The following is a 13629-nucleotide window of genomic DNA, read 5'->3' as shown; positions in this document are numbered from 1 at the left end:
CGGCCAACCGATTGAACCCCTCCGGACAAAGGATGCTTTTGCTGCTCAGTGCGGGGTTCTAGTTAGGGACAAGATCCCGATCAGCATCCACCAATGGGTATAAGCCTAAGAAGGAAGACCCTGAGGTGTCTTATGTCAATGATATGCAGAAAGATGATCTTTGGACTGAGCTGAAGGCAAATTTCACCCTACCGCCAGAGAAGGATCCGCAGAAGCCAGTTATAGAGCAATTAATCAAGTCTCATGCTCTTAAGAAGATGGCAGACCTATTCAGGAGGTGAAGAATGAGCTGAAAACGTTTGTCGACAAAGAAGAGACACCAGAATTCATCGGCCGGTATGAGAAGATCAGAGATCACTGGCCCGCATTTGTGGCCCACAAGACATCGGAAAAGAGTAAGAAGATGTCAGCGACAAACAAGAAGAATGCTGCGAAGAAGAAGCTTCACCATCGCACGGGGTCAGGTGGCTACCTCAAAGCCCGGCCTAAGTGGGCCAAGTCTGAGAGGGATCTGCTTGATAAAGGGATCGAACCAGAGACAATGAACTGGCCAGACCGTTGCCGGACTTGGTTCTTCGGGGCTGGCGGAACCTTGGACCCTGTATCAGGGAGGTGTCGTTGGACGGACGAGGAACTTGCAATACCCGTCAAGAAGCTTAAGCACTATATCGATGCAGCGCAGCAAGGGACGTTCGTTCCAGACAGAGAGAACGACGAGCTCACAATGGCCCTCGGGAATCCTGAGCACCCTGGACGGACACGAGGCACGCCAGGCTCCGTTCCGTGGAAGGCTGGTTTTCCGGACGCGGGCGGTTACAAAACCCAGGAGAGGAGGAAAAAAGTGGAGCAGATCCAAATTCAGAAGCTGCACGAAAGGGTTCAAGCGCTAGAGGAACGAGACGGCAATCGAGATGCCGAAACTGCCCACGAAGCTACACCGCCATCTCAGCGGAGAAGCAGCGTGGCTTCCACCGAGCTGCTTCAGCTGGAGCATGCGGCTCCTGCTAGCTACCCCGTGGATGCTATCACGGAGTCTCAACATTGCCACCTTATGGCGGAATGGCAGAACTTCAAAGTCAAGGCGGCTGTTGGCTCTGTTTTACCTACTGAACCCGACGCAACCTACCACTGCCGGCCGATTCCAGAAGGATATGCTAGGGTGATGGTGGATGAAATAACGGAGGGATTTGAGGAGCTCCAGCTTGACCACCCTACCGGTGAAGGGGAGACTCAGCTGGGTTCTGCTCTGAAGACTCCATGCCTATGGCGGAAGGAGCTCATCAAGCTTCCGAACTGGATGGCTCCGGCGAGTAAGGACACTCCGCCTCCTCCTCCGCCTCCTCCTCTGCCGAGTGATCAGGGCACTCAGCCTCCTTCTCCGGCGCGTGGCGGCACTCCGCCTCCTTCTCCGCCAGCGCCGGCGCGCCAGAGCAGCCAGCCTCCTCCTTCTTCGCCTCGTCAGCAAGGGCGGAAGAGACCTGCCGCCGCTGCGGCTGCTCCGGCGCGTCGTAGTCCTTCTCCTCCGCCTCGTAAGCAAGGAAAGAAGACAGCCGCAGCCGCTCCGTCTGCTCTGCCGGCGTCTAGCAGTACAGCTGCCAGAGGCGGGAGGCAATACAGATTCGGTCCTTCTCTGAAGACTCCAGAGAAGTTACCATACGAGAGGACCGAGGAGGAGAACGCGAAGATCGTGCGAGCCGAAGTGAAGAACTTCTTTGAAGGGGTGAAAGCAAAGAAACATCGACCTCCGGAGGAGAAGGTAGATCCGGTGAAAGCAAAGCGCACTCTGGCTGCCCTGACAAAACCACCAAAGTCTCCGCCGAGAGGCAACTATGAGCGCGTTCTTGCAAAGACATATGCCGAAGCGGAGCGGTCGGGAAGTATTGTCAGTGATAAAAGGATGAAAGAACGACGAGCTGGGAAAAAAATTGCCCAGCTCGGCGAACAAGCGAACCAATCGTGCCCCTCGCTCAAGGTGTCAAAAGACATCATCGCTAATGATCCGAGTATGGTGCCCGGTTATAGCAATCTTGGAGATTACCTGCCCGACGATGTACATTATGAAATCATGGAGGTGGACGAACACAAATACCATTACGCGAAGCCTCTCGTCAAAGATGAAAGATCTCTAAGCACGATGATGCGAAGACTACATGATTGGTACATGAAAACCTGCAGAGAGTCTGATGGGATGGATACTTTGACGCTGAGAGTTAAACCGGAGCATGACCTCGTTGGAATTGATCTGCTGAGTGTTCCATTTAAGGATTTCTTCCAGTTTTACAATCAAAAGGCCCTCGATAAAACAACGACCACTTGCTACTGTCTGTAAGTACTACTACTTCTGTCATTAAGTCTCTCTATATAGGTCAGCTCTTTCATTGCATGTATTTATACTTATCCTCACTATATTATGCAGATTGAAGATCGCCGAATTGAAGAAAAGACAAATCGGTGATATTGGGTTCATTAACACAAATCTCATAGATGCATATACGGTTGAAAAACATCCCAAAGAAGCCGAGGCCAACTTGCTACAATCGTTGGTATTAAATCAAAACAAAGATATAATACTCTTTCCTTACAACTTCAAGTGAGTGTTACTGTCTTGTGCATATTCGGTTTCCCTTATTAGTCTAGGTTATGGTAATGTAATTGATGACTTATGCATGCATGCGCAGCTTCCACTATATTCTCCTAGAGATTAAGCTTGAGCAGGGAGTAGTAACCGTCTTAGACTCGAGACGAAAAGATCCCCAGGACTATGCGAACATGACTCAAATGCTCGAGAAGTAAGTTAAATCGATCATTATCCACCATATCAGCAACTTTGTTCATTTCCTGATATCAAGTAATTGTTTTCTTTGTCTGGCAGGGTTTGGAGAAAATTCACCTCAAAAGCTCCGGGACTGCCGAAGAAGCTGCAATTTAATCACCCGAAAGTAAGTACTATAGTAGCATGTTCCGCGCATCTCCTAGTGATTTCAAGCGCTAGTTTCATCAATACCATTTAGCATGCTTGATTATCAGTTTGATTGACCTCTATTTCTTGTAAAGTGGTTGTGGCAGGAACCCGGGAATAATTACTGTGGATACTACGTTTGCGAGTCCATCCGCTACACGACCTGTGAGCGGGGCTACACTGAAGAACAATATGAAGTGCGTAAGCAATAATATTCACAATTTTATTTTATTACCATCATTTGTGTTGAGTTTCATTTATTCATATATATATGTATTGACCCCCTTCTTCAAATTAGATGTTTCGGAAGCGGGATGAACTCCTAGCAGAAGATCGTATGCGAGGAATTCAAGAGAAATTGGCGGCATTCTTCCTTGACCACGTGATCGCTGAAAACGGAGAATACTATGTGGACCCTGTGTTCCTACAATTTAATTAGGAGATTGTATTGTAAGAGATAATTATTGTATATATGTAGCCGGTAGTGTCGGATAGATATACGAGAACTTGTTGTTCGACCAATATCTCGGAGAAGGAGAGGTGGTCGATATCACTTCTCTCTGTATGCATATGTTCATGACGATCTTCTGTTTCCTTCATTTGATTACTAGCTAGCGTGTCTACTCCTCTCCATACGTATATAATACGTAGCGTCGACCAAGCACGGAGATAAGAGAGGACACTTCTCTCTATTAATTAGCTAGCTAACACAATATATGAAACACCTAAATTAACCCCCCAAAACCCCTAAACCACCCCCTTTAAAAAAAACAAAAACCTCAGCTCCTGCCAGCTGCTGACGCGTGGATGCCTATTGGTCCCGGTTGGTGGCACCAACCGGGACAAAAGGCCCTGCCTATTGGTCCCGGTTGGTGGCACCAACCGGGACCAAAGGCCCTCCTGCCTGGGCTCCCCGCACCGGCCACGTGGACGGCCTTTAGTCCCGGTTCGTGTAAGAACCGGGACTAAAGGTCTAGGGCATTAGTAACGACCCTTTACTTCCGGTTCCAGAACCGGGACTAAAGGCCCTTATGAACCGGGGTAAAAGCCTCTTTTCCTATTAGTGTTCTTTATTCCATAGACGATTAGAATCGGTGAAGATCTACATGAAATATACAAGATTTAATATGCACAAGATTTGCACAATTACTACCTGATTCTTTTTTTGCGGGTGAATTACTACCTGATTCTCCATGCAGCACGAAATTTTCACTGACAACCTTGCCTAAATGGTTGTTCCACTAGCGTACGTCCACGATGAGAATTTCCCATATAAGGAGGTCCATCGCTAAGTACCTAGGACACTCGAAGTAACTACACAACAATGGAAAGAGCACTTGAGATGATGCTAGTCGTGGCCATTGTGCTGGCCGGCCGCCACTACGTCGGGGGCGCTCGCCATGGACATCAAGGACAAGGACCTGGCGTCGGAGGATTCCTTGTGGTCGCTGTATGAGCGCTGGTGCGAGCAGTACAGGGTGGCACGCGACCTCGACGACAAGACCCGGCGCTTCAACGTGTTCAAGCAGAATGCACGCATGATCCACAAGTTCAACCTCTTCGGCGGCATGACCGATGAAGAGGTCCATCGCGCATATGGTCGCTGCTCCAGCATCAAGTCTGATGGCCGTAAGCATCGGCGACAGGGCCGGTTCACGGACGACGCCATCAACGCCCGCAAGGGCCTCCCGTCATCTGTGGATTGGCGCAAACGCCCATCGGCGGTGACGAACGTGAAGCTACAAGGAGTGCATTGCGGTTCCTGCTGGGCCTTCGCGGCAACAGCGGCGGTCGAGGGCATCAACTCCATCAGGACCCGGAACCAGACGTCGTTGTCCACGCAACAACTCGTGGACTGCGACAAGGGGAACGGGGGGTGTAAAGGAGGATTCGCGAAGTTAGCCTTCAAGTACATAATGCAAACCGGCGGCATCGGAACAGATGCTAAGTACCCGTATGTTGGCCATGAGGATGGCCACTGCTCGGCGCCCAAGCCAAACCAGAACACGGTCGTCACCATCGATGGCTACAAACAGGTGGCGCCAAATGAGATGATGGCGTTGGAGCAGGCGGTGGCGGCCCAACCCGTGGTGGTCGGAGTTGATTCAAACTCGACGACCTTCCAACGCTATGGGCGAGGCGTCTTCGTGGGGTCATGCGGGACAAACCTGGACCACGAAATGACGGTGGTGGGCTATGGCACCACGGATAAGCACGAGTATAAGACTCCCATAAATACTGGATCGTGAAAAACTAGGGGGGGGAGGGGCAGACTGGGGTGAAAACGGCTACATCCCCATAGCGCGCGAGGTGAGAGGTCAGCCCAAGGAAGGCATATGTGACATCCTCACGGACGCGTCATACCCAGTGAAATTTAGTAGGAAAGGTGGAAATGATATCATGAAGAGAAATTAACGGTCTGTGTATAGGTAGCGATTTTAACATCCCCCCAAACATACATCGACCGTTCATGTGTTCTATTATACAACAAGCAATATTACTTTTACCTTCTGGAAGGTGATGTCTATGATAGTATATAGCTAATATAGACAATTTACTTTTATAAAACAAAAAAAAAGAATTGTATGGCTATTAAAACACAACACCAAATAAGAAAAGATATAACCATGATCAATTAACGTTGTCTCTATCATCCAACTTTGATTGCTTATAATAATTTTTAGTATTAATACGTACAATATATGCTAGTACAACAAATATTCTTTCATAAAACAAGAAAAAGAATTGTATCGCTATTAAAACACAACACCAAATAAGAAGTGCGTGGCCACCACTGCTAACATATTACAAGTGGTAGACAATTAGTAGTGGCTGGCGACTTATCGCACCAACCACTGGTAAGTAAGGTACAAGTGGCAGGCAGATCCGTCCACCCACACCATAGTTTGTTGTCTTTACCGGTGGCATGCCCTTTTTGATGCCCGCCACTGGTAATCTTCCAGGCCCAAGAAAAAAAAAAATGCTATTGTGGCAGCGCACGACATCGTTTTTGCACATTCTATTATATCGATAGTTGCACATGCATTGCAAGCGTTCATATAAAGATTGAAAGTGCAATACATGCATCACACTACATTGATGGAATCCATCGTTACATCTTACTAAGACTACCAACAAGAGGACCAACCAATGTGTCGCCTGCTCCGAAACCGGAGCTCTGCCCTACCAAATAGCTCAACCAACCACTTCATGATAACAATAACACCCCAATGATTTTTTGTGTGGAGGGCGTTGAGCGGATTTCGCCGGAGACTACGGTTGGAGGCGTCATGGTGGTGGGGAAGGCACGGATCCAAGCACACGGGACTGCCACTTGGGCGCGGCACGCTTACGAATGGGCATGGTTGTCGGCCGTTAGGCACCAGATTCCTTTAAACTGCAAAAAACTGCGAGCGTGCGTGATTCGATCCCGCGACCTCTACCGCGCACCATTCGAGCGCCAGCTAGCCTAAGCGGGGCTGAGGGCGCCGAAGAGGAGCACTCAGTTACCCTAATTTTTTTTAAAGTTACCCACAAAAAAAAAGTTACGCTCCAAAAAAAAGAAAAAGAAAAGAGGAGCACTCACAGTATGAGGGACGCTGACATCCGAGCTGTACGTGGAGCCGGTTGTGGATTGTTCCGACTCGGCTTTGGGCTTCCTCTATCGCGGTGCGGCGCCCATAAATCACAAACAACTCCACGCTGCTTTCCTTCCTTCCCTGCAACTCACCACGATCCACATCCAGCCGCTTTCCCAACTCACCACGATCCAACTCGTTTCCCTGCTGCGTCCGCTCGTCTCCATGGCGGAAGGTGGCCAACAAGCCCATCCCGCCGCCGGCGGCGATGGCGGGCGGTGGCTAGCGGCGGCACCTCCAAACCTCCGCGCCAAAGTGGTCCAGAAGATGTACGTATGCTCTGCTCATGCTTCTCCAAGATATTAGTCGACAACCTCGTTTTCTGTTGTGATCACTAATAATCCATCTAACTATTTTCCTCCCTGTCTGTGCTGTTGGTTCACTTCAGAACGAATAATCTGTGCCAGTTCCAAGTCCAAGGGAATCAGCTCGACCAGCTCCACGCCGTCGCTTCCCGATTTGAGGCCAAGGTGTTCAGCGACTCCCACAACGTGCAGGACTACCTCAGAACAATAAGCATCAAGATGATGACTCTTCAGAGCAAATGGCAACCGGCTGCTTCCGACCACCAGGCACACACCGGAGGCCAAGTGCGGCCTCTCAATGCAGTTCCGGCCTACGCCACCGCAGTGCCGCCGCCGCAAGCGTCGCCATCAACCACGACTCGTCTCGCTGTAAGGCCACCTCAGGCGCAAAACATGCAGCTCAATCATAAACCATCACAGCAACCCCCAATGGCACCCGTTGCCCAGCTCCACCCTTGTGATCCTACCGTGGCAGCTCAGATTCAGACTCAGTCCCTGTCCAGGCACCACAACTCCAGCGGCATGTGTACACGGCAGCCGGTTGCGCAGGCTCCTTTCAACCATCAGCCACACATGCCTCCCAATGCAGTAACTCAGATTCAGACTGCAGTGCCGCGGTTAACATCAGCAAATCGGCTTCCTCCTACAGATCAAGTGCAAAACATGGGGATCAACCCAATGGCACCCACTGGCCAGCTCCACCCTTGTCATCCAACGGCGGTTACTCAGATTCAGTCCCAATCCATGGCCAGGCATAACTCAAGCGGCATGCGTGCACAGGAGCCACAGCAAGATTATTTGAGGGTCAACCAACGGCAGAGTTACCAAGCTCAAGGAGGACAGCAGTCCAATGTCGGCCCTTTGCAGATCGGGCCTTCTGGAGAACGTAACAACCAACAATTTGGGCACCATCCAGTCGAAGTGGATTGGAGGGAAGACATGTTCCAGAGGATCACATCCCTCAAGGTCGCTCACTTCTCGGAGCTCGTGGAATTTCAGCGAGCAATACAAGCACGCATCCCTCAGAGGATAACAAACCAACAGCTCGAGTCATTACCTAAAGAGCAAGCAGACAAATATCGGAAATTGGTAGATACCATGGCAAAGATTGGTTCTGCATTGAGCTTCCTACAACTCCAGAAAAGCAACATACCTGAGGCCATGAAGGATCAGTTTGACAAACACCAGATACGCATAGATCGTATTCTGCATTTTCACAGGGTCATGAAGGATCGGTTGCAGAACCCTCCTCGGGCTGTAAATAACATAGGTGCAACAGGTAGCCAGCAGAAACATCAAGAGCAACCTGCAGCAGAGACGTCGTTTTCGCAGTCTTCAGAAAACGTTCCGGCCACAAGTCTGCTGGTACAGCAGCAAGAGAATAGCCACGACGTAGCAGGTGAAGAAGCGGTGCACGACGAGGTGCGCCGTGAGGCTGAAGCACCGGTGGCCACCAATCTTACCGGCAGCAGTACGCCACCATTGACCAGTGGAAGTGGAACATGTAGCCAGGAAAAAGAGGACGATCATCATCCAGCATATGAAGCAATTCCACAACTGACACAGAACGCTAATCCTGTTGAAACTCCACCGGCTCATCAGCAAACCAATAGGTCTTTGTCGCCGGCAGCGCTTCGCAGCCTAGCCCAAGATATGGGAGTGAACTTGAAGCGGGCCTTCCGCCACACAATGTCTGGCAGCTGCGCGTGGTTTGATGAATCCAGCGGGGATAGCTGCAACAAGAGGCGAAAAATGCATGCTCTTCGCGACGAGATCAGAGCTGCGTACAGCATGCTAGTGGAGACGGAGATCAGAATCACCGATGACGACACAGGAGGAGCGGACGGGGCGGTGGTGATCGAGCTCTGCTACATCCCAGTGTCGCTTACACCGGACCTCAGGGAGGTTATCGACCCTTCTGAGATGTCGACAAAGCTGCTCGTCCCTGCGGACTACCCACGAAGCTCCCCGGTGCATGTCGGAGATGACGGCGGACACAGAAAGGGGATTGCAGCTGGCGTGCTGGACGTGGAGTTCCGACGTGCCCTCGGCCAACTCCCGGAGCCCAGGTCAATCAAGGGGATAGCCAAGGCGTGGGACGCCTGCGTGCGGAGAGCCGTGGTGCAGTTTGCGCATGGCCTCGGCGGAGGGACGTTCAGCACGAGGTACGGCCGGTGGGAGAGCTGCATCGGAGCCTGAAAGTGGAAACAACAAGTGATGTACTCTGATTCTCAACTGTACTGGGCGCAACAGCCAACTTGTATTTGGCTATCTGCAGATGATAAACCATCCAAACTGCATCAAGTTCATGTTGTTGATGTTGTTTGTTTTGTTACACTGTACTTGCAACTACTGCGGCTCATTCGAATTAATTACTAAGTAATTTTGGTTGGTAGCATGATCTGAAATACAGTAGTTAAAGTCTGCAAACATGTTCTGATACACAGCAAACTTCTGAAAGGAAAATAAACCTTTTTCTACGCGTGAAAACAAATAATTGAAGGTAAAGAGAACCAGCAGAAACGCGCTGAGATGTTTGCATGTGACATATTTCACCAAAGATATGCAAATTCAAAGAAGAATCTCTCATACTAGATCATCAAATTCATTTTTGAGCATGAAGAAATCCATTCGATTCAGAGCCAAAATAACAACTAGTTCCTTGGCATTTCTCCTAGATTTCCAAATAGTACTTCACTAGTTCCATTCTACATGCTTCTACCACTTTGGGTTCTTACATTGTCTTAATGAACCTATTGGTTGTGCATAAACTAAAAATTATTAATGCGCTCGCCATGACATCTGACACACAAGACGCACATAACATTGTCAAATCAAGACAGACGAGATTAATCCAGGTTAATAATAGATGACCATACAGACCAATAAGAGCCGAAAGCACCCTGCTACGGACCAACCTGTGGTTAACTGGCTAGGAGCAGCACAACCTCAACCAGCGCTATCTCCAATCCTCGACTCATCGGCCCGACATCCAGCATCTGCAGCTATGGGCTCTTCAGCTTGCAAAACCTCCACGCTTTGTTCCAGCATCTCCTCGGTACCTTCCTGAGTATCTGCCCAATTTATCAAAATTAATGCATATTCAGATAATAGATATTCATTACTACTGGTGAAGACTTGGTAAACTGCTTATACAATAAATGGACAGGAAGAAGCAGAATGGCCAATATTCACATTCATATAATTTTGACCTCAATAAAATTTGAGATATGTAACTACTCAGACTCAGTTTTATGTGTTTACTAGTGTACTTTTGCAAGACAAGTCGGAAACCTGGAATACATACTTACATAGCGAGAAAAAGATTGGTACACATAAGAAATTGATCTTAAAAGGAGTTAAGAGCCATGAGAGAAATGGTAGCTTCATGTTACAGGAATTCATGTATTGCCTACAGATTTACTTAGATAGTTTAACGGATTTCTAACCTAAGGTCTCAGTAGCAGCGTTCAACAAACTGATTGCTTGCATATATGGCATGCAGATGAGATAGAGGTGGGTGAGAACTTCAAAATGTCTAAAAAGCATGGTTGCTCTGCCTCTAATTTATCTTCAGAAGATTATTTAAAATGAAAGAGTTTCTGAGCACAAGCTATTCTTGCTACTTATATGGCAACTCCATTAAGGATTCTTTTGGTGAATACTCCATTGAGAAATTAATCAAGATCATCACTTAATTTTGCCTTTTCTGATTACCACCTCAAAATGGCAATGAAAACAGAGAAACAAATTAATCATTTTTATGTTCTTGAGCTTGGTTAGCTTCGCCACGAGCACATAAAAAGTAGCAACTACAAAATAGTGTAACAAGGATTACCAAGCACAATAATGAACTATCCAGCATGAGACAAGCAGTGTGATAATTATGAAATCTGGGAGATAACTAGGGCGCAACAGAAAGTTTACCACTTGATACCATCGGCGTAAATAACAACGATGGTGGGAAGTTGCTATATGTGTGAGTACAACCGACGCCGAGTTGAAGTGCTCACTCTCTCAAGCTGGAATGCCTGGACGTCCAGGATGAAATAGCCTGCATCATGACAGCTTCCATACTTACATAGGAGCAAGCACGTCCCTGTTGAACCAATGAAGAAGTATTGATAATCCAGTAAAATTCTCTTCTCTCTCTGCCACTGGCTGGAACTCCCTCCACTGTTTTCCCTAATGGTATATTTGATGTAAGATGTGTTAAATCAAATGCACGCACAAACATCCCAGGCCTGCCTTCCCCTGTCCCCACAATGGCTTTATCTGGACTACCAGCACTACTGACCATGGGTGGGTCATCAGCCATGGATAACTCAATACTCTGGCTGTCAAGCATAAGAAGCTTCTGCAACCAATTTATCACCCAGTAGAAGCAGCCATACAGATACTTGCAGAAGGTGAACACTAGGCTCATTGTCGACAACAAGTTACCAGATAAATTGCTCCAATTCTGGGTTGAAATGGCTCACCATTGCCCGGTGCTTGAAGAGAAGACAAAGGCGACCAGCTTAGCTTCTGCGAGGCAAAGCACCATCAAAATCACTGTGAATGCCGTCTCTTGAGCAGCCGCTGCTTCGGCGTCCTCATTATCGTCGCCTGATGGAACAAGGAAAGTCTCGCTGAAATTCTGCCGTTTTCTCAAGAGTGGCTCATATAGCGGCTAGGTTGCGAGGAATTTGGGGAAGCAGGAGGTATTGCCGGTGCAATGGGTCGCACAACACTGTGTCCTTTAAGGCGGCTATGAGCCCTTCACTGATGCTCTCCCGGGGCGCTCTATTAAGGAGTACGCGGCCGTGGCGGCTGTCCTCGACGACCCAGTCGTGAGCAGGGCAGGTAGGAAGGAGAAGGAGAAATCGCCGGCGAGGGCGACGGCGATGGCTGCCGGCGCAGAGGGGTGAGGCGGCTCGGCGGGGTGGAAGCCGAGGAGGGGCGGGGCGTGGAACTTGCGCAAGCGCCCGAGGAAAGAGGGTTCGGCGGCGACGCGGTGGGGCGAGGTCGGCTGGATCAGGGAGGTGGAGGAAGGTTTCCGCCAGGAGCTCGTCGGGGATCGGCAGCGAGGCCATCTCCCGGAATCCATGCCGCCGCGGCCGCAGACGAGGACGGTGGTCGAGGATGGCCGTTTCCCGGTGAGGGTCCGTGCGGGTCTGCTGGCTCTGGTCCGCCGTTCCGGCACGCCGCCCAGTCCGCCTCCGGTGGTGAGAAGAGAAACCCTTGTTTGGTTTCGAAATGTGAGCAGCATGGGGAAGAGGATTTTGGGGAACGGGGAGGGGGTAGTTGTGGCTGCAATTTGAACTTTGGGTAGGGTGTTACTGCAAATGAACCTAGAGAAGTACAGAGTGATCCCAACATCACTCCAAATCCCATCCTATCCTTTGAAACCACATCCGGCGGCCACAATTTTTCGTTTGAGACTCTCATGGAACTTGACGGAGAGCTCTGCTAAGGTTCCAGTTGGAGGGATTACTCCAAGTAAGAAAAAAGTTAGAGGATAGGATGAAAGTGTACAATCAAATAGCTATGAAAAAAGTGTTCAATCAAATAATCCTGAAGAGCTGAGCTATCCGAAACATAATAGTTTCATTACTATAGGGCTGTCAATTCCTCAGGCAACTGAAAAATCTATAGCAGTTTCAGTCGGTTATAATCTGTCCGTCGTCCCGGTCACACAAGGCCAGGGATGTCATGACCTCTTCGGTGTGATGCACTGGAATGCAACTAAGATTTAGCAAACGTGCACTATTATTTTCACGTATCCGACAGCCAAAGGTGTCAGATCTGCCAGCCTTTGTCCTTCTCCTTCTTCAGCTTCGCATCCTCGATGGCCGCATCAGGTGCTTGATCAAATCCTCGTACTCACCGCGGTAAAGGATGCAGTCATTAAGGCATGCATGTATCTTCTGCACCTCTAACCCTAGAGGGCAGACAACCTTCTTTGCTTCGTACGTACTCTCGGGCAATTCGTTGTCCTTTTGAAGCATATTCTTTATCATTACCAGCAACTTTCCAAATCCCTTGTCAGATACATCATTCTCTGCCTTCCATTGCAGCAATTCCAGTGTGGCGCCCAACTTTTTCTTGTCAGCTTCGCAATTCGGGTACAACAATTTCTTGTGATCCTCTAACATGCGCTGCAACTTCTTCTTCTCTAAATCACTTGCGCAGTTTCTCTTTGCATCAGCAATGGCCCGACCTAGATCATCAGCGGGCTCATCTGATGCCTCTTCTTCAGCTTCTTCCCGCATTGCCAGCTCAGCTTCTTCCCCCATTGTTGTATCATCGTATTCAGGGAACCCATGGCCAGGATAGCTGTCGTCGTCCTCTTCTTCTTTATTGTCTTCCATCATAACCCCTCTTTCTCCGTGCTTAGTCCAAACATTATAGTGGGGCATGAAACCGGACTTAAATAGGTGGACGTGAATGGTTCTTGACGTAGAGTAATTGTGATCATTCTTACAGACTAAACATGGACAAGACATAAAACCATCCGCCCGCTTGTTTGCCTCAGCCGTAAGCAGAAAAGTTTGCACGCCATTAATAAACTCGGGAGAGCATCGATCATCATACATCCATTGTCGGCTCATCTTCATTACACAACACCGAATAGACCAAATTAATACAAGTTCATACAAGACTTAAATGCAACAAACAAATAACTCTCTAACTAATGAATTTAAATGCGATCAAGATCGCAACTAAGGTAACAATTGATCCAACA

The 13629-nt window shown here is 48.8% G+C and overlaps 1 protein-coding gene and 1 pseudogene across 1 annotated transcript; both read left to right on the top strand.

Moving 5' to 3' along the window:
* Positions 1-4283: 4283 nt before the first annotated feature.
* Positions 4284-5374, top strand: LOC123142346 (ervatamin-C-like; annotated as a pseudogene).
* Positions 5375-6499: 1125 nt separating this feature from the next.
* Positions 6500-9744, top strand: LOC123140849 (mediator of RNA polymerase II transcription subunit 15a-like). The gene is made up of 2 exons (XM_044560122.1): positions 6500-6866; positions 6986-9744. Exons 1-2 carry the CDS (start codon positions 6763-6765, stop codon positions 9099-9101), a joined length of 2220 nt encoding a protein of 739 aa, XP_044416057.1. The 5' UTR covers positions 6500-6762; the 3' UTR covers positions 9102-9744.
* Positions 9745-13629: the final 3885 nt, after the last annotated feature.

Source organism: Triticum aestivum, chromosome 6D (genome assembly GCF_018294505.1).
Source record: "Triticum aestivum cultivar Chinese Spring chromosome 6D, IWGSC CS RefSeq v2.1, whole genome shotgun sequence".
NCBI classification, from domain to species: Eukaryota; Viridiplantae; Streptophyta; class Magnoliopsida; order Poales; family Poaceae; genus Triticum; species Triticum aestivum.
Note: the sequence above shows the minus strand (reverse complement) of the source record. Positions and strands in the feature narration are given on the sequence as shown.

What these genes read in the sequence shown, in the direction of transcription:
- LOC123140849 (XM_044560122.1), top strand. Translation starts at nt 6,763, where the DNA reads ATGGCGGAAGGTGGCCAACAAGCCCATCCCGCCGCCGGCGGCGATGGC. An exon ending in GCCAAAGTGGTCCAGAAGAT is followed by an intron (nt 6,867 to 6,985) that starts GTACGTATGCTC and finishes GGTTCACTTCAG; the next exon opens with AACGAATAATCTGTGCCAGT.